This window comes from Phyllosticta citriasiana, assembly GCF_038021145.1.
Source record: "Phyllosticta citriasiana strain CBS 120426 chromosome Unknown IWZ02scaffold_1, whole genome shotgun sequence".
NCBI lineage: Eukaryota > Fungi > Ascomycota > Dothideomycetes > Botryosphaeriales > Phyllostictaceae > Phyllosticta > Phyllosticta citriasiana.
The window spans coordinates 1,154,988-1,180,316 of NW_027117278.1; the positions used below are offsets into that span (position 1 = coordinate 1,154,988).

Sequence of the window (25,329 nt, forward strand, 5' to 3'; positions counted from 1 at the left end):
CTCGACGTTGAATTTTACTACGACGGTGGCACGGTAGTATCCGAGGGCAGCCGCAGTCGATCTTCTCCCGACGCTATGTGGAGTTGGCTGTTGAAAGCGACGTCTTGGGCTTGCCCGCCGCGTGTCGACGCTGCAAGGCAGTGGGAAAATCCGATCACATCCCAACGACCAGTCGTCTTGCTTTCCGAACGACCTGCGCCCGACCTCGCATCATTTCAATGACGGAGACTACACCATTCCATCTAGCGACGCACTGCGTGTCCTGGGGTTGCGCAAATCCCTCGCTGAGATCACACTTCATCTTGTTCATGATTTTCTCCCCCTTGAGCATGTCCTGCGTCTTATTGGCTCACTGAGAAAAATCCCCTTGCCCTCCCGGGTCTGTGTCCGCAAGGCGAGCCGAGCAAATCAAAGCAACAAGCGCCATGGGACTCTCGGTTCTTCCCTTTTGGCGCTGGCAACGCGCAGCATTTGGCGAGTCAAGCCGCTGCTGATCACTACCCTCGATCCATTTTTCGAACGAAGCCAGCTGGTTCGCAGAACTCTGCATCAAGGTCAAGCAGACATTAAAAATGCGTTGGTCACTTTCAAGGTGGTGTCAACTGTTGGGGGACCACGCTCAGATTTCCTGGCTCGTGTTATCGGGCCGCTCCCTCGCCTGAAAAGCGACGTCGCCAGGGCTGAAGTTGCACCTCCGGAAAATCCCCAGCCGCCTGCCACACCTTGCGTAATGATCTGCACCAGACACAACAAAGAATGAGTCGTCATCTCCGAATAGAGTCTGGTGCTGTTGATCATGGTGACTTGGGAACGCTCCCAGCATGTCCGCTAGGAGAGTTGGTGTGCTTCCCCGAGAACCACGGCCAATTGCTCTCGCACCTTACCACCCGCGACTGACGAGCCTCGGTCCATGAAACCGGGCTGTGCTGCGACTGCATCCGATGACAACCCATGCATGCGTTGAACGACAGGTATGTGCTGTGCAATGCCCCTACGTCAAGTACAAGCAACAAAACGATGTGATCCATGCATCTGGTGGACTCGAGCGGCTCCCCTTTTGGACAGCCTTCCTGCTGGCTTTATCCCTCCTCAGCGTTCATCATCACTCATCTGGAATGTCGTCCGCGACAAGCGCAGCGAGCGGACGGTCCCATCGATCATCGAACATCGCTACATAATGTCATCCCTAATGTGACCATCTCCCGCCCATGCCCCCCACGCGGCAAGCCCGCCTTGGGTTTCAGTCAGGCCGTCACTATAGCTGTAGCGTTTCATCCTCCCTCGTCCACCGCAAGCGATGCGCCCTTCTCGTGCAGCGAGAGAGAAGCGACTCTTTGTCACCCCTTCACCGTCTTTCGTATCGCTACGCAGTGTGCCGTGCGCTCAGTGCACAGAGATGGCACGTGGTGGATGACCCTTGAATGCCAGAGGCGATCTTCGATTTGACAGCCGGCTGGCCCCCAATCTGGCCTGAGATGGCTCGAGTCAGCAAGTGCTCAGCCCGCGAATCTGCCCTCTCAAAAGGTCTCTGAAGCAAGACATGCGGTGAACTTCCTACCCCTCAGCCTATCCCGTTTTGCTAATGCTAAGCGCAGCCCAAGCTCCAACGGCGTGTTTTTTCAGCCGCAACCCTTGTGCATCCAGTCTCTGAGTTGTCAACCACGTGCCCGTTCGACACAGTCTTCGGCCTTTTTATCGTATGCAGCGTCCAAGGTGTCCGTGGGATCCCAATGACTCTGCCTCACGGCCGTTCCCCCGGCCTCCTGAACATGATTCTGCTGTCATGTTCGAAGAAGCGAAGGCCGGCCATTGTCCTCAGCGACCTCATGCTGTCGACCGGGACGTCGGCGCCGGGGAACCACAAAAGATGAGGATTTGCGTCGCGGAGCGCCCCATCCATCGGCGTGATTTTCCGGCGATTCTCCCGGGTCCGACGACGCATAGTTCCCTCAACAGTCAGAGCAAAGCGAAGAGAAGGCCAGCGCGCGCGGCAAATCATGCTCATCCTGTGCCGCATGCCGCGTCCCCTTTGAGGTTGTCTGATGCCCCTCGTCCTCCACCCCACTGCACAAACGATAGCGCGGTGATGGGCCTGTACGAAACGTCATAGTGGTCTTTTCCAAAAGGGGCTTTGAACCGATGCCCTTGCCTGACCGGATGACTGATATTTTGTCGGCCGGTCCACTCGGCACGCTTCACGCTCCTGAAATTACTCAACACCTTCCGATATAGGCACGCCACGCATGAGGAAAGCCGCCCTGATCTGTCCATCATCCGAAACTCTATCTCATCGTCGGTCAGAGCCATCATGTTGACTCTTGCCATTCGTTTGAGAAAGGAGATCAGTTTGCTCATGCGGTGCAGTAAAGCAGTGATACTCGGGCCACTTGTACCGGATTCTGGCTGGCGAGGTCGATTCTCTTCTGTGGTGATCTACGAATGCTCGCAAATCCCTGTATAACCATGCTCGGTCTCTCTCTCTCCCTCTATTTCTTAGCTCAGACTTTCGCACTAGAGAGCTCAAGGTTTGATCGCTTACTGCAAAACCGGATCACTATTGGCTTCGCTCTATTAGTCATCGAACCAATCTGTAGCCTTTTTCCCCCCCAATAAGAGGCATTAGGCATGCATGCATCTCGCACAAGTATTTCCACTATTACAAGCGGAGAGCGATTGCGTAGTTGCGAGATTGCTTCACTCTCGCTATCGATGGCTTCTACACTCAGAGCCGTCTCGCTGTTGTGATCAACATTCCTTCTCTCTCAAGGCTTTGAGCGAAGCTTGCCCTTACAGGGATTGCTGCTTGACACATGTTTTGACGGCTCAATATGCATGCTCTACATGCTGCTGCATTGAAGATGACAGCTCCCGCCTCTGAAGAGGCAAAATCTCCGTAATATTTGGCCGCACCTAAGTTCAATGTCCGCAAAAGCTACCGTGGCTCCCCCACGGTGCACACTGTCATGGCCGAGTGCCAAGATTAGGATGTTCTTTGTTCCGCGAGGAGAAGGGATGGTAAGACCAGGCAGGTCATCATTTCCCGTCACGAGTCACATGGCCAAATTGGCCAGCGCCATGCAATCTCCGTGCTGGACGAGGTTTTTGTTGATCGCCGTCGCCCAGCACCACCATCAGACCTTCGCGCAGCACAATGGCGTTGAAGCGCCCTCTCGATCTTGCAATGCAAATTGACATCCCAAGCACCTGGGACGAGCTTGTCCCTCCAACCCCGCCACCCCCTCCCCAGACGTCCATCAACTCGTTGAAGGGAGCTCCCCTGCAGCCACGCGGGAAGCTAGGCAAAACCCGCCAGCCAAGTCTACGCGCCGAGGGCAGTCATCCTGGACGGACATCTCCCTCGTGATCTGCGCACTTTTTCAATCTCGTTCCCCGTCTGAATTTCGGGTAGTTGGAGGTGCTTTGGTGCTTGCAAGGTTGGTGGCCGTTTTTGTGGATGACTTCCCACGCTGATGCTGGGTCAAGGGGCAGAACATGCCTGTCAACCATCATCTGGGCCGCTAGATTCAGGGCTTTGCTCCGCCGAGTTGGGGGACCTGTTGTCAGATGCCGTCAGTGGATGCTGCTGAGGCGCTTTGTTCCCTCTTCTCATCTGCAGAGAGTGACGCAGTGGCTACGCATCCCTTTTCCTTCACACGAGCGAATCCATTCCCTTTCATTCGCCTCGTATTTCATGTCTACGGAGAAGACATCGTATTTCGCATACTTTGGGCCATGCTGCCTTGATGGTTGTCGAGCCGAGTCTAAATCGCACCTTGCACGCCCCAAGCACGTCCCGTGCCGCGTGAAGAAGAAGGAGAGAAGTCCTCTGGAAGGCCTGAAACCCCTGCTGAGGACCTCACATCATCGCGGCGAGGCAGGCCACCTCCCTGACAGGCGTGCGCGTGTGCCTGGCCCAACCAGGCGTTTTGTCTCCAGCCACCTTCGCCTATTTGACTTGGCAGCAAACACCCGCATCAGCCCATCATTCAACCGCGATTGGCGCGTGTGCGTGCGTTTCCAACCGCCCTGGCGGGCACCGGGAACAATCGCCCAGGCGGAGGCCTGCGGCTAAGGCGCATACCTGAAAGAACCTCCCTCCCAGAGACAGTCCAGTGCGTCATTACAAGGCAGCAAGGCGTTTCATTCGTCAACCATGGTCGCATGCTGAACAGCTGATTGACGCGTGGGTTTGAGCAGGCGTCAGAGGTCATGTGCTGTCTCATTGGCAGTCAGTGGAAAGAAACGTGCTAAGGTACTCTTCCCCCCGGTTCTCAACGTCAGTAATTTTTGAGTGAAAGAACACAAGATGGATTGGTGAATATCCTTACCCTTCCCCTTCAATACAGCCTTTGCTAATTAGGTCTCTAAGATTGCCTTACTGCTTCAGTTACTTAGGCTTAGCATTTCACATGTAAAGGGAATTTATGTCAGATACCAGGGTAAAAAAGTAGAATTAGACATCTAAGCAGGCTGCCTAACCACAAGTTGAAGAACGTCATGAAAACTCACTGACGCTGAAATGCGGTGGGAGAGTACCAAAACCTTCAAGCGCCGCAGAAAGAGCTCAGACAAGGCTTAAGTCATCAACCGTCTCGCGCTCGATCGTACCTGAAGCTGTGGGCAATTCAAGCCGCGGCGAGGACGCCGCATCGTCAGGCACCCGGCAGTCATGAGGCGGTTTCTCCAAGGTCCAAGCATACACCACGCGGAGACAAACTCAAGCGAAATGCATTTTCCAATGACAAGACGCCTGGCGTCACGTTTGAACTCTCAAACCTGACCAGTCCAAGAGAACTTCTTCATCCCTCTTCTCCACAGACCACTCAACCTCAGCGACCAAACCCTAACCAAAACCTAAACCCAAAACTACCCCTACCGCGCATCAACAGCCAACAAACGCCAGAGGACCCTGAGACGTCTTTCCATCGTCGGAGCACTGTTTCCGTCAACCATCTCGACGCCAATAATTCTTCCAAATCACATCCTGACCAATGACTTCCCCTTCTCCCACTGTCGATTTGCACTTGGCGCATTACCCGCCACTATCTGAGGGCTTCTCACAAACAGGGGCAGGGGGTCAGTGGATCAGCTCGTCGCATGGCGGCCAGGACATGGAAACACTCTTCCTGCCTCGTGGCCGTCTATTCCCTGCCCGAAACACCAGAAGCATGCTGAAGTGTCTTCACCGGTGCTCCACTCACACTCGACAAGGTGCAGCATGGCATGGCATGGCATGGCATGCCTTGCCTGGATTGAAGGTGGTGTAGAGAGGGGAAGTGGGGAGGCCGGGGCCCATGATGTGGTTTTGGTCGTCCCTCTCGGTCTCGCTTTGTCGCAGGTGCGCGGGCCTGGGGTTCCTAAGTTGTGGACGGAACTATCCCAGACCAGCAGGTGCCAGAAGGGACCATCAACAGCGGGCAGGGGCAAGCCAACAAGCCTGCCCTGCCTGGCACGCTCCACACGGCTTGCGTGCGGGCCTTGTTGGAGTGTGTGAGAGGGTGGAGACTGATTGACTGACTCTGATTGACCGGTGGCCGACGGCATCGCCGACTGACTGACTGACTGACTGACTGAATGACTGACTGGCCTCTGCTCCCTGACGTACGTGAGTGCGTACGTGCGTGCCGCGTGAGTGAGTGTGCGGCCCCAGGCAAAGACAGCAGAAGCAGAGATGCGGCCGGTTTATGCCAACATCATCTGCTTTTGCCATTTTTTGTGGCCAGCCGATGCAGATAGGATACCTCTAGCAAAGCCGATACACTGATAGATGCCAGCGAACCTGTTGCCCATTTCGCTCACGCCCATCACCCGATTACGACTCCACGTGGCTTGAAACCGCACAGCAGGGGAGCCAGACACATCCAATCGCTCGGGATGAGATCCTCCAAAGCATCGCGGGATTTCTGATGTCTTGGGCGCGGTCTTCAGCGAAGTTAGTCGAACGCCGACAGCAACGTTTAACTCTTGTGGAGAGACGAGGCCACTAGTGGACTTGAGAGCATAATTGTGGAGCAAGTACCAGAGTTGTCAACTGATCTCAGACTTGCTCTCCATTACATTAATGTCTCTCCACCGGTGACAAGAGAGACACGTACGGGCATTTGAGAGCGAAGCTACAGTTGCCCGCGTCTTGGCTGTCCTGGGCTAAGGAGAAACTGCAACAAGACGATACCTTCACTGCCCCATTTCACTAACCAGCCGATCCGTCTTTCATTTCTATACAGACCCTGTAAGTAGCAAATCTCTTGTAACTTCCGGCTGAGAGCGATGGCATCTACTCAGCGCCCATGGTCTCATTACGCACTCACCCACATCACTTCCGGTACTAAGCGACATGAGAACGCCCACAATTTTATCATCACGATCACCCCACGAATGGCCGTCCAGCCATCCCGTGCCGTGTGGATCTTGAGTCTGGCTCTGCATCTTCATCACCTTCGAAATCTTCCCCTTTAACCACTATCGAAACTTTGTCCCTACCCCTCTAATACACACGAGGACGGAAGGCGCCATGCAGCACGGGTGATTGCCGAAGTACCTTATTGCGAGCAGCAGCGCAGTGAAAGTTACTTGCCTTGCCTTGCCTGTCTACCTTTGCCGGCATACCTACAGCATGCATGCAAGCAAAAAAGATGGCACAACTCAAGCAAAGAGAAACACTGCAAAAGTTTGAGCCTAAGGCGAAACCCAAGGCACGAAGTTCTCCCGCCAGCAACAGCAGCAGCAGCAGCAGCAGCAGCAGCAGCAGTCATGCTCCAGGTCCAACATGCACTATGCTGAAAAGAGTCATCATGGCAAATGGGGCGGCGACGGCGGCGATGCGAAAATGTTTCCGCGGCTTTCGCCGTTTCGCCGCCTTCTTGCTTGCTGCTGACTGGGTAGCTGCTCAGGGCGGTTGCAGGCGTCTCTCTGCTCATCCCGTCTGCCGCCCTTTGGTGCCGCCGACACGAGATGATGGCCGCCGCCGCGTTACCGCTGGCTGGGCCTGGATGCCAGCGTGCTTGGAGGGGCTTGAAGGGGCTGGGCAAGTCAACGGTGACGGCGGCGACAGCGTTGATGGAACAGTACTACAGCGAGTAAGGTGGGTATGGTGGGGTGCTTGTCCTGCAGTGCTGCGATGAAGAGCCGGAAAGACGGATGCTACACTGTGGGCGAGGCTTGCGAGAGAGGCTGGGAGTGGATGGACAGTGGTGGACTAGTGGGTCAACGAATGGATGGGCGAGCGAGGAGGGACTGCCTGGCTTGCGCATCCATCAGTTCCCCTATCGATGCCGATGTGTCCTGATGTGGATACCGCGGAAGGGCGGCACAGGTCGCGTGATGGCGGTGGACAGGCATGTCAAACTCCTCGAGTGCTTACAGAGATAGAAGGCATGTAGCAAGAATTCATTACTCGATGTCGGATGCCTGTGGCGTCTGCGTCGGAAGTGAAAGCCAACCAAGCATATGTGCAAGCACTTCCAGAACAGTCACGGGCTACGTCGAGGGGATCCATTACAACTATTTGCCAGGCTGCGTTGTGATCTGCTCATCTTCCTGCTGCAGAGTCAGCGCTGCACTGCGCGTGTACATCGGGATTTATGGGACGACCGGGAAACGCCACTGAGTCGTGGATCTTTGCTTCCCGTATGGAGAGCTTGGAAAAAGCTTCACTGTAATGGCTCGATTACTTCACCTTCAGCAATTCAGAGATGTTCTTGGGGAGGACACGAGGTCATTGGATGCAGTGACGGCCTTGCAGTTAGGAGAAATGACAGACAGATTGTGTTCACGTGTAAAACCCCCTGGTTTCGGGACCAGGGGGCGTTTGTTTTATCATTGGAAGTTTGCTCACAATGACATGTACGAAAATAAATTCAATTTAAACATCTGGTATCCATATACAGCGTTTGTGCGTTTGCAACAATATTAAACTCCCTGTTTTTATTGAGTTATGGCCCAACTTATGCTCACTTTTCCCTCCAAGATTGATGTGACTTCGAAAATCACGCCCAGAGTAGTGAGAAGAAGTTGCATTATTTGACAAGATACGTTCCATGTTGGTACGCTTAGAAGACACAAGCGGAATATTGAGGCCCCGACGAGATGCAAGAGTTCTGGGACTGTGCGAGCGCTGACAGCATGGATTCAGACGTGCGATGAGCCCACACGAATGGCCAGTCCACAAGACAAGAGCTCCAAATCCTATGGAAAGGGTGTTTCTGCGCAATAGCACGAAACCAAAGAGCTGTGGTGCAGTCGAAATCCAACGGAAAGGAGGATGTTGCCAGCATTCATTGAAGGGGGAGCTCGATACCAACCACGGATGCCAAAGCACTTTAGCTGCAACCCAGAGACAGCCTGGTCACACGAAAGGACGTTGGGCAAACGACAACCCTGAACGCTACACAGCGGCTATGCCGTTGGTTCCTCTCACCGTTGCACCACGACCAGACCCCAGTCCGTTTTGGATCGTCGGTCCGCCATCCGACATACAAACACCGCCACCCACAGACTCATGTACTTCCACCAACGCGGCGCAAAGATGAAGCACAAGCCTGAAGGATTTATCAAGGGGTTGTGCGCGGGGTGCACACACCGAAAAGCGCAGCGGAATCAGGCGTAAAAGAAACACAATGAGCACACAGGCAGCTGGAAAGCAATCCAGACGACATCGAGCGGACGTTGGACGTGCCCGTTGCGGCAGCGTCTCCGAAACATGGTCTCAGGAGGACATAGGGCTTAATCAAGGGGCTCTTTGTGATCTGCACGAAGCACGATTTTGAGTTTGGTGAGATTTCTCTCGTTCACGCCGCCTTCCATGGACTAGCCCGCGACGTTGCCAGGCGCTTTTTGACTGATGAATAACAGTGGAATCAAGCCTCTACGACATGCAAGATGCAACGCTACCGTCGCATGCGATCTACACGTTGAGTCTGCCTGGCACAGCTCTCCAGAGACCTCCCTATGTCTGGGCAATCGTGCCAGTCACAGCAGATGGGGAAACATCTCCGAAGAGCAGCTGAAACAGTGTGCTGCTGGGAAATATCCCGGGGCAGTATTCTGTGCAGCGCTAGTGGTGACCGTCTCAGAAGACTGAGTGATGACGAGAGGGCAGTTGAGACAGGTGCCACGCATCCTTCATCATCTGGGGAAGCGGAACAGGGTGACGCTTTCTCCAAACGCGTCGGGACCAGACCAATGCGGAGCAGCGTCAACAGCACATTATCTCAAGGCGCCTGAGGCCACAACCCAGTGCCTGTGGTCATCCGCAGTCGCGAACAAGGGACTGATAGTTGGGCGCGTGGTGTGATAGGAAGGATTGTTGACGTCGTTGTTGATCAACAGGAACCGCAACGCATCACCCACCCCACACGGGAAATCCGCCCGCACCCGTCCCAATTTTATCTCTGCCTACCCTGCCGAAAAGTCAAAAGAAACCAATACACGAGGATTGAAACGTCCCGCGCCAAGCCTTCGTCCGGTGCGATCAAGAGCCACCGCAAAACAAGACACTTAGCCTTATTAGGCTGATGATGGGTGAGCGAAGGAGCTGGCGGAAGAGGAGCTAGCCCACGCGGCCCGCGATGCTTGGCCAGGATAACCGCTCTTCATGTCTTTCCCGACTGTGACAACCTCCTCCTGTGTTCAGCTGAACGACGACGCGACGGGGGATGCGCCACGAGCCGGCTGCTTCGAGCAAGTTGCTATTGCCACAAACAAGATGAGAAGGAGAGGCAAAAGGGAAAAGACAGAGAGAGACAGGACGGGGGTCAAAAAAAAAAAAAAAAAAAAAAAATCCCGCAAAATCGTGTCTGGCTTCGTGTTTGAATCCTTGCCGTCCATGGGATGAGCTTGCTCTGGCCACCCCTTCGCTGCAATGTTAAGCATCCGGTTGATTTTTGCCAATGCAATGATGTATATGTATATATATTTGGCATGAGAATAACCTTCTTTTACCTTATCTCATTGCTTGCTTACCTCTGTTGCTTTTTCTTCCTCTTCGCGACTTTTTGTTCCACAGGTGCACTCACTCGCGAGCAGCAAAACGATGCGCAGCTCGAAGACGAGTGCCACGCCGCCGGGCTTGCTCGTATTTTTTGGCCTCCTCGTCCTCCTCGCAAGCTTCTGTCGACCGACTCGAGCCGGAGTCCTGGCGCAGCTCTACGGCTACTCGAATGGAGGATGTGTCGACCCGCTGCAAGAACCAGGCATCATTGAGCCGCAAACCGAGGACTCGAAATGCTACCAATTCGCGAAACCGGTGTACAGCGTATACTCAAAATTCCAAGAAGATAAGGACTATTGCAGTTGTAAGTTGAGCCTGTGATCCATAGCGCGGACGGGGGAGATGTCGTCATTCAGAGTAACCACTTGGACCAAAACGGGCTGGAATGCGGATCTTGAGACAATCCACTGACGTCGCATGACCGCCAAAAAGACTCCGTATACACCGACTATGGCTGCTCAGAAGACAACGAAGTGCCTGCTCCGTGGCATGACTGCCAGGCCTGTTCCTCAGGATTTCGATCGTACAGCTATACTTGCGGGCATCCGGGCGAGATTCTGAATTTCAGTTGAAGTCAAGAACGGACTGAAGTTTTAGCCACGAGTTGGTGCGCTATTTCGAAGACGAGAGTCAAGTCAGTAAATAGTGGTGTATAAAGGGCAAAGCAAAGGATGCTCAAATCAGCAAGTTTCCGCTCCTCACATCGTCCAGACTTGAAAGGTTGCGTTGAAGTGTTGAAATCCTTGGGTATTTTTTTATTCTGGAGGACTGCCTATGACCAGATGAGTGGCTGCCAGATTCGAAACCGCGCAGACAACTCAGTAGACGGGCGGGCGGGCGTGAGGACGTGAACTTTATTGTTGCCGTGAAATGCCTGACCCTATGTCACAAATACCGGCACTGAAAACCCCCCCCAAAGCCAGTCCGAAGCTCAGAACCTCGAAAAAGCGCCCCATTCCCGTCCATGGCAGTGTCTTTTGGGCAACATTCAGAAAAGCAACACCGAGCACCCCTCGTCACCAGCAGCCAACGACAACCACCATCTTAGCGGGTCTTGGCCTGGACCTTGGGGGCAGAGCCCTTGGCACCCTGCTTGCTCTGGATGCGCTGGGCCTGGCCGCGGGCGGAGCTGGCGGCGGACTTGGCCTTCTCAGCCTTCTTCTTGCTCTCGCTGGCGGTCTTCTTGTCCTTGGCGTCCTTGATGGCCTGCTGGCGGACGGCGGCGCGGGCCTCGGGGCGCTGGTTGCGGCGCTCCTTGATCACATCGAGGGAGGCACCGACGATGGCGCGCTGGTGCTTGACGGTGCGGCGGGTGCGCTTCTTGGCAACCTCCTGTATGTGGCGAGACGTATTAGCCCTGTCGAGTCGCTGTTGCGCAGTACCGCCCATGCGTGACCCATCTCATCCATTTCGCATCCGCATTCCATCATTCGTATCTTCCAATCTGCCGTACTCGCTCGCTGTGAATCCCGGATTGGACTAACCTCAGAGATACCCTTCTTGTGCTGTCTCCTGTAGAGAACGGTCCAGGCAATGCGGCGGGGGTTCTTGCGCTGGAGGAACAGACTCTCCGACTTGCCGTTCTGGAAGCGGAAGATCTTGCTGTCACCACGGACGTAGAGCTTGCCCTACAATCACCCAAAGAGTCAGCCATGGGCCCAAATGTGTGTCGCAAGCACCGTCGTCGGCGTCGGCGCGCAGGGGAATCGGGTGGCGTTTCGAGCGATGGTCGGGAGGTGTTTACGCACCTTGCCAGGGTAGATCTTCTGACCGCTGAAGGTGTCGTCGTAGGTCCGCATTTTGAGGGAGTTGTTGGCGATGCGGTACCCAAAGAGTCGCTGTCTGTCGTTAGTTGGTCGTCGGTGAGGTTGTCGATAGTAAATTTGGGTGTTGTGCGCGGAGGGAATCGGTCCGGCCGCTGATTGGCCGAGGACCCGGCATGGTGTCTTGGCGCCCTGGGGTCGCTTCTTGGGCGCACGACAAGGCGATCAGTGACCTCACCTCCACCATCAACGCATCTCTTCAGAATGTCATAGTCCAATTCAATCCTTCAATGTCTATCTCTGCCTTGTCTTTATGACTGCGCAAGCAAAACCACAAAATGCTCCCTGTGCTGCCCCCCCCTCCCCCAAGTTCAACAAACCCAAGAGTTTGAATCTTTCCAGCTTTCGGATGGCTTGTGCCATGTCCAACGATATCCACGACTTTCTCAATGACTTCGTGGTGCAATCCAGATGCATAAGCTCACAATTTCCTCAACGGCGCTCGAAAGACTCCTGACTGATGGGATGACTGTAAAGACAGACTACCACGAAGATTAGCTCCAACATTAACAATCAGCAGACAATTGCAACTGACCAGGCCTTCCCTTTGCCTCCCATTTTTCTACGTGGTAGCGACAGACGTTCCCACCAATGACTGGACATTTAGAGCAGTGTGTGACCACGCACCAGCAAGGGTTAGGTGCGCATGTACTGCCGCAAGCGTCGCAGATTTTGTAGTTGCAGTCATTGCAAGTCGGAGCATTCAGACAGCAATCCCTGAGGTCACTGCTCTCAAGCTCCAATACTCGATAAGCCTTGGGAGCGCGTGACCAGGATTCGACATCCTGGAAAGGTGGAACCCGTGGTGGAATCTCAAGCTTCTGCTTGGCGTAAATTGGGTGCTTGCTATGGTCGGGACGCAACTCTGGACAGTCAATCAAGGCGAGCTCGGCCGCGCGAGACATGGCAATATCGTAAGGAATCGGGGCGAAGCCAGCTCGTTTGAGGTGTCTCTGCTGAACGCTGAGGCCAAAGGATGCTGTTCTCAACGGTCCGCCCTCAATTCGAGCTCTGTCACTGTGCTCGGAGACAACCACGTCGGCGGATTGGCCGCAGGGAACGTACTCAAAGTCGAAGGGCGGAAACGCTTCCATAGAGGACTCCGTTTTGGTCATCCAACCGTACTCTGACGGTTTGCACTCTGATGACTTAGATGGCTTAGGCTTCTCAAACCCACTGGCTGATGAATCCTTCGTGGCTGAGGAGCCAGTATCAACTTTTCCTTTGTCGTTCAGCGACTTTCCATCCGTTGACGTACTTCGGCCAGACTCGGCCCTTGAGCCATGATCAGAGTCGGACACATTGGATCGTACATAGCCCTGAAGAGGTCAGCATTTACGTCGCAACAACGTCTTGACCCAGAGTATTCTCCAACCTTGGTGAGCCGGGCGATAGGACGTCTGTTTTCAAGAAGACTCGCCTCCGAACCATCGTTCTCTTCCTCATCAGTAGCGTCATCGATGTCCAAATCTTCCGTCAATTTTGCCAAATGCGCTGCATTCAGCTCCGCCAACTCCCCATTGGCAGTATCGTCGTGATCGAGCTCCTTCTCGTCATGGCTCTCGAGCGATTCCTTCCATTTGTCGAATGAGCCTAGAATCTCCCTGCTGTCGCGCCTGTCTGGATGCCTGCCAGTATCGCTGTCCGAGTCTGCTTCGGTGGGAGTCTCCTCGGCGTCGTCTTGGTGGATCTCATCGCGTGAAGGTCTAGCAGTTCTGCGAGGTCGCGGTGGGAGACCAGTCGGCACAAGCGACTCAGTCTTTCTTGAATTTGGTGTCAGCATCTCTCGTAGTAAAATCGTAGGTGGTGGAAGGTGCAAAGTGCAAGTGTCGAGCCGCAGGATTATTCGCCAGTGGTGCAGGTACACTTGCCACCAAGTCTGAGCAGTGCTTGCTTCCTTTGTTTATTTTGGGTCAGGGTTATGGATCCTGTTTGGCAGTCACCTCCAAGCACTGGTACCAGCGTTGCCATGAGGTCCAAAGCTGTGCAAAGCTTCAAAAACGTGACTACTAAGTTTTCACCAAGGGCCATGAATACACAATCCTGCATTAACAAGCCCACAGCCCACCTAGTGCTGATATTCACGACAAGAGGCCGTACTACCAGAGTAACTTGTGCAGTTTGCTTGAAAGGACAGGTCAAAGGATTAAGACTGGCTCCAAGACACTCGAACAGCTCTGCAATTGCCAAGTATGTTTCTGCCAGGGCAGTGGAGGGACATCCTCCAGCTTTCAACTGATTCGTCTAACAAAACCGTGTGCAAAAGCGACTCGCATCCGGGATAAGAATTGAAAGTGAGGTTCCAAGCAGCGAAATCCACAAACGCCCTTGTGGCCTACCAACAAAGATGCATCTATACCATGTTTCGCCTCAACGCTCTCCATCGATCCATGCGGCGACTGGCCCAATGGCGCATCAGTATCCGCTCTAATGGCTTGCATTTCCAGTCGACGCTCTTGCCCATCCGCGACACAGTCGCGAGGCCATGCTTTGTGTGATCATTGGGCTTTCGCATAAGTCTGCGTCCATTCACGTGCCGTTGCAATGGCGGCATTCTGGTCCTCCTTCCAACGCTGAGCGACATCGTTTGCGAGAGGGTCGTCTGGGTTTGGGGCTCCGAGGAGCGCTTGAATGGAGAGAAGGATGGTGCGAATCTGGAGAGCGGGGGACCAGTTGCCTGTTACTTGTTAGGACGCTTGTGGTAGAACTTGCGGTTCGATGTCTTACTCTTCAGGACGTCGAGGCAAATACGACCGAGCTTGTCAATGTTCGGGTGGTAGATTTTGGTCAGGAAGCGGACCTTGGGCGGGGTCATGGGATAGTCGTCAGGAAGGAAGAGCTCGAGCTTGAAAACACCACCTAGGCAGCACACAAGTCAGCTCTATTTGCTCTGTCCTCTGGAATGCCGCAAAGTCGCCCGAGGTCTTGTCATCGGCTCAAGTATTGTGTAAGTGAGTCATGAGGCTCAGTGTGCGCCCTTCCTTCACAGGGTCCCGGTACAGACCTTCGTAAGGGGACTGCGAGGGCCCGTGGACCGTCACGTCGAAATATCTCAGATTGTCTTCGTGGGGAACAGCGCTGATGCCGGGAACGCTGGAATTGCACAAGTCAGCTCAGATAAAAGACCCAAAAGCATCAAGCAAGCAAACGGCTTAGTGTGAGACTCACGGCTCTGCCATCAAACGCTCGGTCTCCTTCACAATACGCTTGGGGAGCGCCATGGTGGAGGTCAGAGGTGGAGGGGTTGTAGGAGTGCTCGTCAGAAGGCGTGAAGGTGTTGCGCACGACTGAACGATCGATTCGCGCTTGGAGTCGAGTGGTTTGACCGGTGCGAGGCGGGAGCGTGGTGTTGTAGAGACTTCCTTGGTATCGTGGGGCGCGAATGTATGTTTGTTCGTCATCGGCCAAGCGGCACACGCCGCGGCTTCTGCGCTGCGTCACCCTTCGGCCTCCCACATGCACCTTGACCTCTCCCGCCTCAAACCTCCCGCTGCCACGCCCTCGACCCTCTCCAAAAAGTCGCGCCGCGCTCAACCCACCGCCGTTCCCATGACTCTTCTCGCGCATCCATGAGCAGCGCACGAGGGGTAGCTCCCCGCGCATTCAACGATGCATTCGCACGGGGATAGCTCTCCGTTCGACAGCCCCACGTTTGGCCGCGATGCCTCCATTCGCGTCGACGAGCCTGTGGGCTCGGCCTCCATGTCGCCCAGCAGTCGCGACGTTGTCCTGGCTTCTCGAGAAGGATTGCACATTATCGACTTGGACAATCCATATTCTCCACCCCGTCATTTGGCCCATCGTACGTTGTGGGAGGTCGCCGACGTCCAGTGGTCGCCTTTTGCTTGTAGAGACGGCTTGGTCGCGAGTACTTCGAACCAAAAGGCTTTGATTTGGGACCTCAATCATGCGACGCAGCCCCCTCTCACTCTTCACGCGCATTCGAGGGCCATTACGGACATCAATCTCTCTGCACACCATCCCGATCTCCTGGCAACCTGCGCTGTAGACACATTCGTGCACAAGTGGGATCTTCGGGCGTCTGATAGACCAGTTTTTTCCTACGCGCAGTGGGATGGAGGGGCTGCCCAAGTCAAATGGAATCGCCAGGACCCGCACATTCTAGCCTCTGCGCACGACAAGTTTCTCTGCATTTGGGACCAGCGCAAAGGTGTTTACCCCTTGCGGACCATTGAGGCACACAGGAGCAAAATCTATGGAGTGGATTGGAATCGGATGCGGGCTGGTGGAATTTTGACCTGCTCCTTAGATGGATCAATAAAGTTCTGGGACTACACCAAAGACGAAGACTCCATGCTGGAGCGTGTCATACGAACTCCCTTTGGAGTCTGGCGCGCCAGGCATACTCCTTTTGGATGGGGAACACTGGCAATGCCTCAGCGTGGTGACTTTGATCTTCATCTGTACGATCGGCGCTTGGGTGAAGGAGTGAAGAAAGATGCTGCTGTAAGACCAGTGCACACCTTCAAAGGCCACAACGACCAAGTCAAAGAGTTCCTCTGGCGCACCCGGGGAGGCATATCGTCAGATGGTATCGATGAGCGCGAGTTCCAGCTAGTATCTTGGGGAAGTGATCGCCAGCTTAATTTGTACCGCGTTGACGCATCTATCCTTGGACATGTTGGTCATGAAATTGGAGCGCCAGTACGGCCAAATTACAAGCATACTCGCCAAGGGGCGGTGTACAAGACTTTCCACGACGAGGCGCCAATTTCTTCCATCCCAGGAAAGACGACGCAGCCTCCGCACGCATTTTCTACAGCACCAAGCCAACTGAGTGCCCTTTTCCAATCTGCAGGGATGAGCAAATCAAGCCTGCCTTATGCTCAGACAGCCCTCCAGGGTCCAGGTGCCAGTGCAAGAGAGCGGGGCCTCATGGGGACCTCTGGGACCATGCAAGCACGAACTCGGGAGAAGAAGACGGTGGACAAGCTCACGTGGATGCAGGGAGTCAAAATCGGAGGCCCAAATGGACATTTCAATCGACATGGGTCAAGACCAGACATCTTGTCTCCTGAACAACACCTCGTTTGGGACTCTCCTGACTCTCTAGGAGATGAAATAACACATGTGGGAAGCAAGTACAAAAAGGTGAAATTCGAAGAGGTCGAGATACCGAAACGGACAGCTACTGTTACGCTCAATGGACCCTGGGGTGAGAATGGAGATCCCGTTTTCATGCGCATCAGCATCAGGTTTCCGCCAAACTATCCCGTATCTGCAACACCAGACTGCAAGATTGAGAAGACTACTTCATTCATTTCACCCGAAACTGAGGACAGGCTGGAAAGCGAAATCAAGGCACTTGCTGAGGTCTACAAAAATCGCAAAAGAGGCTCACTCGATGCCATCATAAGCTATTTGCTTGGCGAACGTGGGCTAGAAGAAAGCATCAGCTGGCTTTCAGAGGCGGGCGAGGGTGCCAGCAGCGTTGACGAGGAAAGCTCGAGTGATGAGGAGGATGAGGTCGGCGGCGACTTTTCTGGAACACCTGCCATGGAGATGAGCGGCACAGACATTTTGGGCCCTGTGAATGCAAACGCCAACGTCCCTTTGCCGAAGCAATGTGGCGCGATATGGGCACCGGATGGCCGGCTTATCACTTTTTTCCCTCCAAAGCCTGAGCCGAAGCCGATGTTCTCCAACTTGGCGACGTTGAGCAGTGATAGTCGTACCTACAAGAGCAAGAGAATCTTTGAAATGTTGGGCCGCCTCAAGACTGCCTCTCCCGAGCCTGACCGAAAAGACTCCTCGACCATGAGCCACGACGATGCAGAGTCTCAAGGTTCTTGGGAGACGTCCTCAAGCTCCTCGTCAGGATCACCCGTCATGGGTGGGATCTCAGGAATTGCTCCACCTGTGGCCTGGCGTGGCGGCCCGTTGAAATTCCAAAGGTCCTCGCAACACTCGAGCGCTGGATATGAAAGTAGACCAAGCGCACCGAAGCCAAAGTCGATTATTACTATACACGACTTTGCAGACTTGCTCCCGGCGAAAAGGGAGCTTGCAGAAGACTATGAGATCTTCGGAGAAGGGCCATCGGTTTGCAACCATAACGCCAAAGTCGCGCGAGAGCACGGGTACGCCGACCTTGCAGACATCTGGAATCTCGTTGGCCTTATACTTGCGAACGAGGTGCCTCTGGAGATCATGCAGCAGAGCTATCGACGAGAGCCCATACTAATTGTAGCGCGCCGCTCCGCTGTGCACATCAAGAAGAGGGACAGCGGTCTCGATCTTTCATATGATGAGCCAGATGCTGTTACAAGGCCCAAACTCAAAGGTCGTGTCAAATGGGGGAACCACCCCTTTGCACAAGCTCTCGTGGCCCGGCTCTTTGAACATTTTGAAAGGCTTGCCGATACACAAATGCTTGCTATGCTGTCTTGTATGTTCCATGAGCCTGCTGCCAGCGAAGGGGTTACAAACGGAATGATGATGCGTCTTCCTCACGCTGATTTGCATCTCTCAATGCGAACGCCGGCCTTCTCCTTGGATTACTATCCGACGAGAGAAGTTGCTTCAAGTCTCTTTCAACCAACCCTTTCAGTCACTGACCCGTCCAACGGGCACGAGCGTAACTCAATGGGTTCAGATCCGGCGTTTGGTAAATCAGACCGCCGTCTGAATACCTTTGGGTCTGCTGGGTCATCCAACGGCCCCTGGAGTGGTGATGTAATGTCAAGCACTCCTACACCTCACTCGACGAGTAACACTCCGCCTCTGTTCTCTCGCGTCAATCCATACCGCGCAAGTGGGTTTGCTAGTATTGCGTCGTCCCCTGAACGAAACAAGAGGAGCAATCTCAGCACTGCCTTCTCAACATTTTCTCGCCCTTTCACAAATGCTGGCCCGTCCCCATCTCCGCCAGTCAACAGCAGGACAGGCGACCTTTCAAGCTCTGCGCCAGAGAAAAGCGGCGTAACCTGGGGCCCAAATACTGTCTATGACCCTTCTTCCTCTCAAGGGCGCTCGTCCACTGGACAACTTAAGCGGACCCGCACAGGACTCAGTCAAACACCTCCCAGGGGTCTTTTTAGCCCACGCGAGGAGGATGAATCCAACCACTCAGATGATGATTCGGTGTCATCCTACGGCGCACCATCCCCCTTTCTCGAATCCTCATCCTCGGGCCTGCTAACTCACTCAGATGGTACAGCGCTTGGCGGACGAGACGTCATTGTGCAAGTCAAGCTCAAAAATCAAGATCAATTTGATGACGACGGCCATCTGTCCGTGCCACTACTCGACCAAAGCAGGGAATGGCTGCACCTTAGCTACCGCCAAAGCTACGCCGACCAAGAACTCATGGCTTGGGGTCTCGTTCGCGAGCGCTGCGAAGTCTTGAAGTTCAATGGCATGGTGAGCTACTGGGTTGAGGAGGAGCCAAGGGAAACATCGGATTGGATGGCTGCAAGTAAAGAGACGGAGGTTCGCTCGCTTGTCGAGTCCGACACTCTGGCCTTGGAAACGCTGCCATGTGGGACCACAGTGTCCTCGAGTGACCTACTACCATGGCTTGCCGTCACGCCCCCACAAAGACCAGCTCCGTCGAAAATCACCGTACAGCAAGGCGAAGTCGGCGGTATGAACAAAAACGAAAAGATAAAAAGCAGAGTCTGCATGGTCTGCTGGTTACAGCTGGATGGTTTGTACAGAACGTGTGCAAATTGCGGACACGCTGTTCACACAATGTGTGGGGAGGCTTGTCTTTGCATGGGCGACTAGAGTTGGGTCCAAAGTGTGTTGTGAGTATACCCTGTCTTCTATGGTTATGATCAATAGGTGTCAAATTTTTGTTGGATAATGACGATTCACGATGTCCTTTTGGATCGAGAAATACTTGAGATTTCCATCATCTCCATGAGGAGAGCCATTGATGACTTCCAAGGACGAAAAACACAATGCATATGGTCATTCCCTAGAGACCGAAACAGAACCACATCGAGATTTCCACCGGTCATGTCTTAGCCTTTTGTTTTGTTTTTCCAACGATACTCCTGCTGCCGTTACCTTCCACACCAGCAAATCCTACATGATGCGCAGAGGGTGTTCTGAGCGATCCTGCCGCAAGTCGGGCACTCCGACATCCTGCTCGCCAGCACTCTGCTTTGCAGCCCATTGAGAGGTCACGCGGTACCATCGCAAATCGCTCAAACCTCAGATTGCATTTTCATGTCCACTACCACGAGACAGCACGAAAGGGAGCGACTCAGCCGCAGATACTGGACAAAGGCAGGTGACGTCGCCTCGTCTGCACGTCTCCGCAGCCTCATCCGGCCATGTTTCAACATCAGCCAGCCCACGAGGCGACCACCAGGGAAGCACTCGATGCACGCAGGACACACAAGATGCAATCCATGCCCATCAGGGAAGGACCGAGGAACAAAAGCGAGCAACAGACAATCGACCGTTGGTTCGTCATGCGCGTGACGCGGCATTACAACGACGAAGAAGATGAGCACAAGCAGCCAACCGCAGCCAGAACCGGCCAGAGCGGCGTCATCCACCGAGCTTACCGCAGCGGAGTGGAGCCAACCACGACGGCGAGACACACCAGCCAGGGCGAGGGCAACCCCGTCTCACTCATCACGGGTGGGGAGATGGGAAACCAAGCAATGAAGACAAGCCAGTACGCTGCCTTTTTTTCGTCATCAATGCCGACAATCTTGTCTCGTTGGTCTTTTCTTGCCCGATGTGCGATGCCCAGGGCATTCAAAAGGCTCGTCCTCGACACACCGTCATGGCCAGTCAGCTGCCTCGTCAGCCTGGCAGCCAGTGTTCATTCTGTAGCACCTTCTCGACGCGGATCCGTCGGTTGGTTGAATGCATCTTGGCTTGAGAGGGCTTTGTTGCGCGGTTTCTGGTTCGATGAAGTGGTCAGGTGCGCTGTGCAATACTGAAACAGGAGACCAGAGGAGACACGGTGTTTGAGCTGGTCAAGCGGCTGGAGTGGGAAAAGAGAAGCATGGCGTAGTGGTAGCTATGAGGTTGGGCAATTGGTATAGGCTTGCAAAGGGAACTTCTCGGCAACGAAATGAACCAAAGCAAGTGCCTGCGCGACTCGAAGGAAAGTGAAGCTTCCACCATCGGCTTCACCGTGATGTAATTGCTTTTAGTTGATCTCGCGCGTATCAGGCACAATCAGGCGTCTTTTTTTTTTTTTTTTTTTTTTTTTTTTTTGCTCACCGTCTCTATAGAAAGACCCACACTCAGATTGCAATCAAGAAGTATATCGACGCGTCCAACAGACGCAAAAGTACGGGCACGACCAATTGCGCAAGTTAACAAAAGCCTTTCAGGAAAGAGAAGCGCGATCCCAACCAACTCAGCGACCCACCCCACGCGCAAGATGATGAAGATGCCCGCTGCAGCAAAACTCAAAAACATCCAGCCTTTAGACTTTTTGGCTAGCGGACTCGCCGTCTACCAAGCAGTGACGCGTCGCTACGGCGGAGGCAGCAGTTTTCAGACAGGGAGGTCAGGAATGCCACGGTAGCCACGGCGAGACTCCCGCTGCACTCGCAGCTACTAGTTGCGAACCCAAAAAGAACAGACGCAACAAGCACATGCGAACATACACACACACACACACACACAGAGAGACGTCGTGTGCATTGTACCTAAAAGGCAAACTTCAATAAATGCTAACTGAGTTACCTACCTATCCTCCCCCATGTTTCTTTCTCCCGGTACATCGTTTAACCTCTGCTACCCCCAGTCCCCGCGTAACTTCGCTCTGCCCCCCATCCCCCTCCCCCCCGGTTTAGAGTTTGGCACTTGCCGCATAGAGAAGGGGCTCTATGCGAACGACGACCCAGCTACCTAGCTAGCTAGCACAGCTCTGCTCTTGTTTGCTCTTTTTTTTTTTTTTTTTTCTGCAAAAAAGTTTGAATGGATAACGAAATGGTTCCTTTTAGCCTTTTGAGAAAGACACGTTGGTGTTTGAATTGCGGGTACGATGGTTGAAATTTGGCATGCTTTGTTAGTCGAAGTTGAAAAATGGGCATGGCTCACTAATTGGCGCTGGGATCTTGACAGTCATTGAAACATTTTGTTGATGGGCGAGTTTTGCTGCCCTCGGGAAAGCTGCGAAAGAAGAGATGTGCGTGAGATGGAAAGCGGCAGAGCGCCCCTGAAGTCTCTTGTAGAGAGGGCGTCACGCAGCTAACCGGTACTGAGTGGTACCTTATCTGCGCGCATTGAAGCGCAAGTAAGAATCAGAGATGCTTCCTCTCAAATCAAGTGCCGGACGACGAGGATGAGGTGCAGGTCCGAAGGAGTAGCAAAAGTGAAGCAGAGGAGGACAAATGTCCCGAGTTCGCTGTTGCACAGCACACTACACTGCACTGCAATGCAATGCACGATCATCATCGTCTCAACAGCCCTACGTCTACATTTCGTCAACCACTTCCCCTACAAATGACCGAAAGGCTCACGACGGGCGGCGCCAGCTCCGACGGCGCCCTCTTCTCACACGTGCACATGGAAGCGGTAGAAGCACAGTGATGAGCCCGAGTCAGCCAGCCACCCAGCCAACAAGCCATCCATCTGGCTAAGCTTTGGGAGGGGGGAAGTGGACAGGAGAGCAAAATCAAAAATCCTCCGATGGCAGTAACCAAGCAAACGACGCCAAGAAACAGTACGATGAGACGGGGAGGCTTTTGGACCCTTAATTCTGTCTGCCCTCAGCCACCTCTTTGACCACTACTGCTAGAACGCTTACCCCCTGACAGGAACAGGTAGAGGCAGGTAAGGTAGGGAGGTATAGGCCGCGTTACGGGGCGCGCAGTAGATAAAGTAGGGAAGATTGGAGGAAACGACGACGCAATGAGACAACATGAACGACGCCTTCTGCCGGGCAGACGGTGAGAGGGGCTTGCCCGGGACCACGGCGGCGGAACAAGATGGAGCAACGCACGAAATGAGTGGACGGATGGGTTTGGCCGCGAGCGATGGATGTTATGGTGGTGGTGGTGGTGGTGGTGGCTTGCCTGCGTTATCCCAAGCCGACAAGGAGGAGACGCACGAAGAGACGAGGGGACGAGGGGACAAACGACAGTGCGAAAGAGAGGGAGGGCTTGCCTAGGTACCTACCTACTCTACGTACCCTGCCCTCACAGCAGCAGCAGCGGCGGCGGCGGCGGCGGCGGCGCCCCCCGTGCGTGGGTGCGTGGGTGCGCGCGCGCGCCAGCGCCAGCCCCATCCAGAACCAAAAGACAGAACTTCGGGACCGGAGGCTTCAGGAGGCGAGCGACAGTGCGGCCAGTCCATCCAGGGGGTAATCGTGGCGTCGTGGAGGCGCTGGGCTGGGGTGGATCGTGGCGCTGCGCCAGCACGGCGCGACAGGCGTTGGGCTGAGATGGGCCGGGGCCGGATCTCTGGTAGCTGTGGCGTGCGCCGGTCGATGGGAGGCGAGACTGCCAGAATAGATGAGGTGGTGGGCGGATGCAGATGTGCTTTTCGTTGCGTGCGTGCGTGCGTGAGTGAGTGCGTGGATGGTGGACGAGATGAGATGGATGATGGATGGTGGATGGTGGTGGGTTGTAGAACACTTGACATGCAGCCTCGCGTCCGTCTCTCGCGCACTCCACCACCAAACTGAACCCCGCGAACAATTGACCACAATCCAAGAAACATTGGCATTCTAGATGTACGGCGGCAGGTAAAAGAAGATGGCAATGGCACTGAATTCTTTTGACACTGCACTGGTCACCTTTTCATCCCGCACACACACGCCTTTCCCCCATCGATTCGGCGCAGGAGAAGCCTTTTCCACCATGCGCAAGAACCGGCACACGCCGTTGCCGGCACCAAAGCTCATGTCGCCCACCACCTCAACCAGCCGGCGGGTGCGCGCGCCAGAAAACTCGCCGGGACCATGCCTCGAAAGTCTCCACCAACACCAGCACCAAACGCCCCGTGCTCCTCCATGTCCTTTCTTGGTCCCGATATGACGTGAACCGGACCCTGATCCTGACCCGTTGGCTGCCAGACCAACCTATGTACCCAAGATGAGGCAGCAGATGCAAGACGACGTTGACTCTACCGTCGTCTGTTTCTGATCCAAGACGTCGGCACCCGCCAGCAGACGACGACGACGACGACAACGGAGACGCCTGTGCAAACGCCATGCCGTTCCCCTCCACTCCTTTTACGCACCCATCTGACGGGCTGGCTGGCTGGCTGGCTGGATGGCCCACGCTTCTTCTTCAACTACATCGCTCGCTCACCACGTGCGGCGCCCTCCGACCGACCACCTCAGCCAGCCGGCCGGTTCAAAGAATATCCACAGCTACGCCACAATGATGATTGTTGAGAAGTGCGTGCGCGGGTGGATGATTGAACAAGCCAGCCAGCCAGCCAGCCAGCCAGCCAGCCAGCCAGCCAACCGGTTGTGCGGCGCCCATTGCCACCCACCGGACTGGATGGACCAACGCAAGCCAGAGGAGTCGGTCGACTGTCTGTGTGTGCCACACGACCGTCCACCATGGATCCATTCGCGCATCTGTTCGCTCGTTCCCTCACTGACTACGGTGCCCGTCGGGCGGACGCATCAGCTGTAGTCATCCAATGCCAATGCCAATGCTCCGTCACGCTACCACTCAAGATGTGGTAGTACGTGCGCGTGGGTAGGAAGTCAGTCAGTCATGCAGCGAGAGCCAGGCATGCCAGACGCCGAGCCGAGCTCCTAGTAGTAATCGACATTGAAACCCACGTTTTTTGTTCGGAGGGAATTGGAACGGACTGTTCGTCACTGATCAAAAGAGAGAAGAAGCTGCGCAGAGCGACGCATCAGAGAAGGAAATAAGCAAAAGACGGATAATATTGGCTGGCAAGCAAGGAAACTGACTGGTCGGTCACGCGCCGAAGTCGAAGTCGAAGAAGAAGAAGAAGACGACGACGACGACGACGACGACGACGACCCCACCATCAACGCGGGCAGTCAGTTGATGGTTGGGCTGGTGGGAGAATGGGTGGTTAGAACGAGCAAGAGGCCGTTGAGACATGCCACGCAACAGCATCTTGGTTGCTCGACGCGGGATTGCCGAGTGAGTGAATGCTGTGATGCCAGCAGATTAACGACCTGCTTCGAATGTTCTGACCGCCGCGCCAGACAGTCACTCGTGGACCCCGGCCGTCGTCAGCGGGTCGAACGTGAAGATAGGTACCCTGGTGTAGCATCACGATGGCACTCCTTGTCCGTTTTGTCAGACCGCCGCCCACCTGCCTGCCCATCTGCCAGCCAGCCAGCCAGCCAGCCAGTCAGTCAGTCAGTCAGTCGTCAGCACGAGAAAGCAAAAAAAAAAAAAAAAAAAAAAAAAAAGACAAACTGTACATACACACACACACACACCGCTGCTTCTGCTGCAACTGTACGTGAGTATGTGCCCAACCACTTGCACCGGACGGGCATTACAGTCCCGAATAGCCACCACCACCACCACCACCACCACCGCTCCGACCTTCCTCTCTCCCTCTCTTACTCTCCTTCAC

The 25,329-nt window shown here is 54.5% G+C and overlaps 6 protein-coding genes across 6 annotated transcripts; 3 read left to right on the forward strand and 3 right to left on the reverse strand.

Moving 5' to 3' along the window:
* Positions 1-9,931: 9,931 nt before the first annotated feature.
* IWZ02DRAFT_13693 (uncharacterized protein) lies at positions 9,932-10,787 on the forward strand. The gene is made up of 2 exons (XM_066761703.1): positions 9,932-10,292; positions 10,421-10,787. The coding sequence occupies exons 1-2, from the start codon at positions 10,031-10,033 to the stop codon at positions 10,558-10,560; spliced, it is 402 nt and encodes a 133-aa protein (XP_066627040.1). The 5' UTR covers positions 9,932-10,030; the 3' UTR covers positions 10,561-10,787.
* A 39-nt stretch (positions 10,788-10,826) lies between these two features.
* IWZ02DRAFT_439216 (60S ribosomal protein eL24) lies at positions 10,827-11,851 on the reverse strand. Its single transcript, XM_066766761.1, has 3 exons — positions 11,737-11,851; positions 11,473-11,616; positions 10,827-11,320 (listed from the first exon to the last, which is right to left on the reverse strand). Exons 1-3 carry the CDS (start codon positions 11,785-11,787, stop codon positions 11,033-11,035), a joined length of 483 nt encoding a protein of 160 aa, XP_066627041.1. The 5' UTR covers positions 11,788-11,851; the 3' UTR covers positions 10,827-11,032.
* A 128-nt stretch (positions 11,852-11,979) lies between these two features.
* Positions 11,980-13,183, reverse strand: IWZ02DRAFT_439219 (uncharacterized protein). The gene has a single exon (XM_066766762.1). The coding sequence runs from the start codon at positions 12,924-12,926 to the stop codon at positions 12,318-12,320; it is 609 nt and encodes a 202-aa protein (XP_066627042.1). The 5' UTR covers positions 12,927-13,183; the 3' UTR covers positions 11,980-12,317.
* A 1,126-nt stretch (positions 13,184-14,309) lies between these two features.
* On the reverse strand, positions 14,310-15,032 carry IWZ02DRAFT_369939 (ubiquitin-conjugating enzyme E2 35; the record flags this gene model as incomplete). The annotated part of the gene is made up of 4 exons (XM_066764472.1): positions 14,310-14,488; positions 14,539-14,670; positions 14,816-14,904; positions 14,980-15,032. 4 exons carry the CDS (start codon positions 15,030-15,032, stop codon positions 14,310-14,312), a joined length of 453 nt encoding a protein of 150 aa, XP_066627043.1.
* A 212-nt stretch (positions 15,033-15,244) lies between these two features.
* On the forward strand, positions 15,245-19,837 carry IWZ02DRAFT_13719 (WD repeat protein). The gene has a single exon (XM_066761707.1). It carries the CDS (start codon positions 15,421-15,423, stop codon positions 19,558-19,560), a length of 4,140 nt encoding a protein of 1,379 aa, XP_066627044.1. The 5' UTR covers positions 15,245-15,420; the 3' UTR covers positions 19,561-19,837.
* IWZ02DRAFT_13743 (uncharacterized protein) lies at positions 19,838-21,021 on the forward strand. Its single transcript, XM_066761711.1, has one exon. It carries the CDS (start codon positions 20,115-20,117, stop codon positions 20,733-20,735), a length of 621 nt encoding a protein of 206 aa, XP_066627045.1. The 5' UTR covers positions 19,838-20,114; the 3' UTR covers positions 20,736-21,021.
* The last annotated feature ends 4,308 nt before the right edge of the window (positions 21,022-25,329 follow it).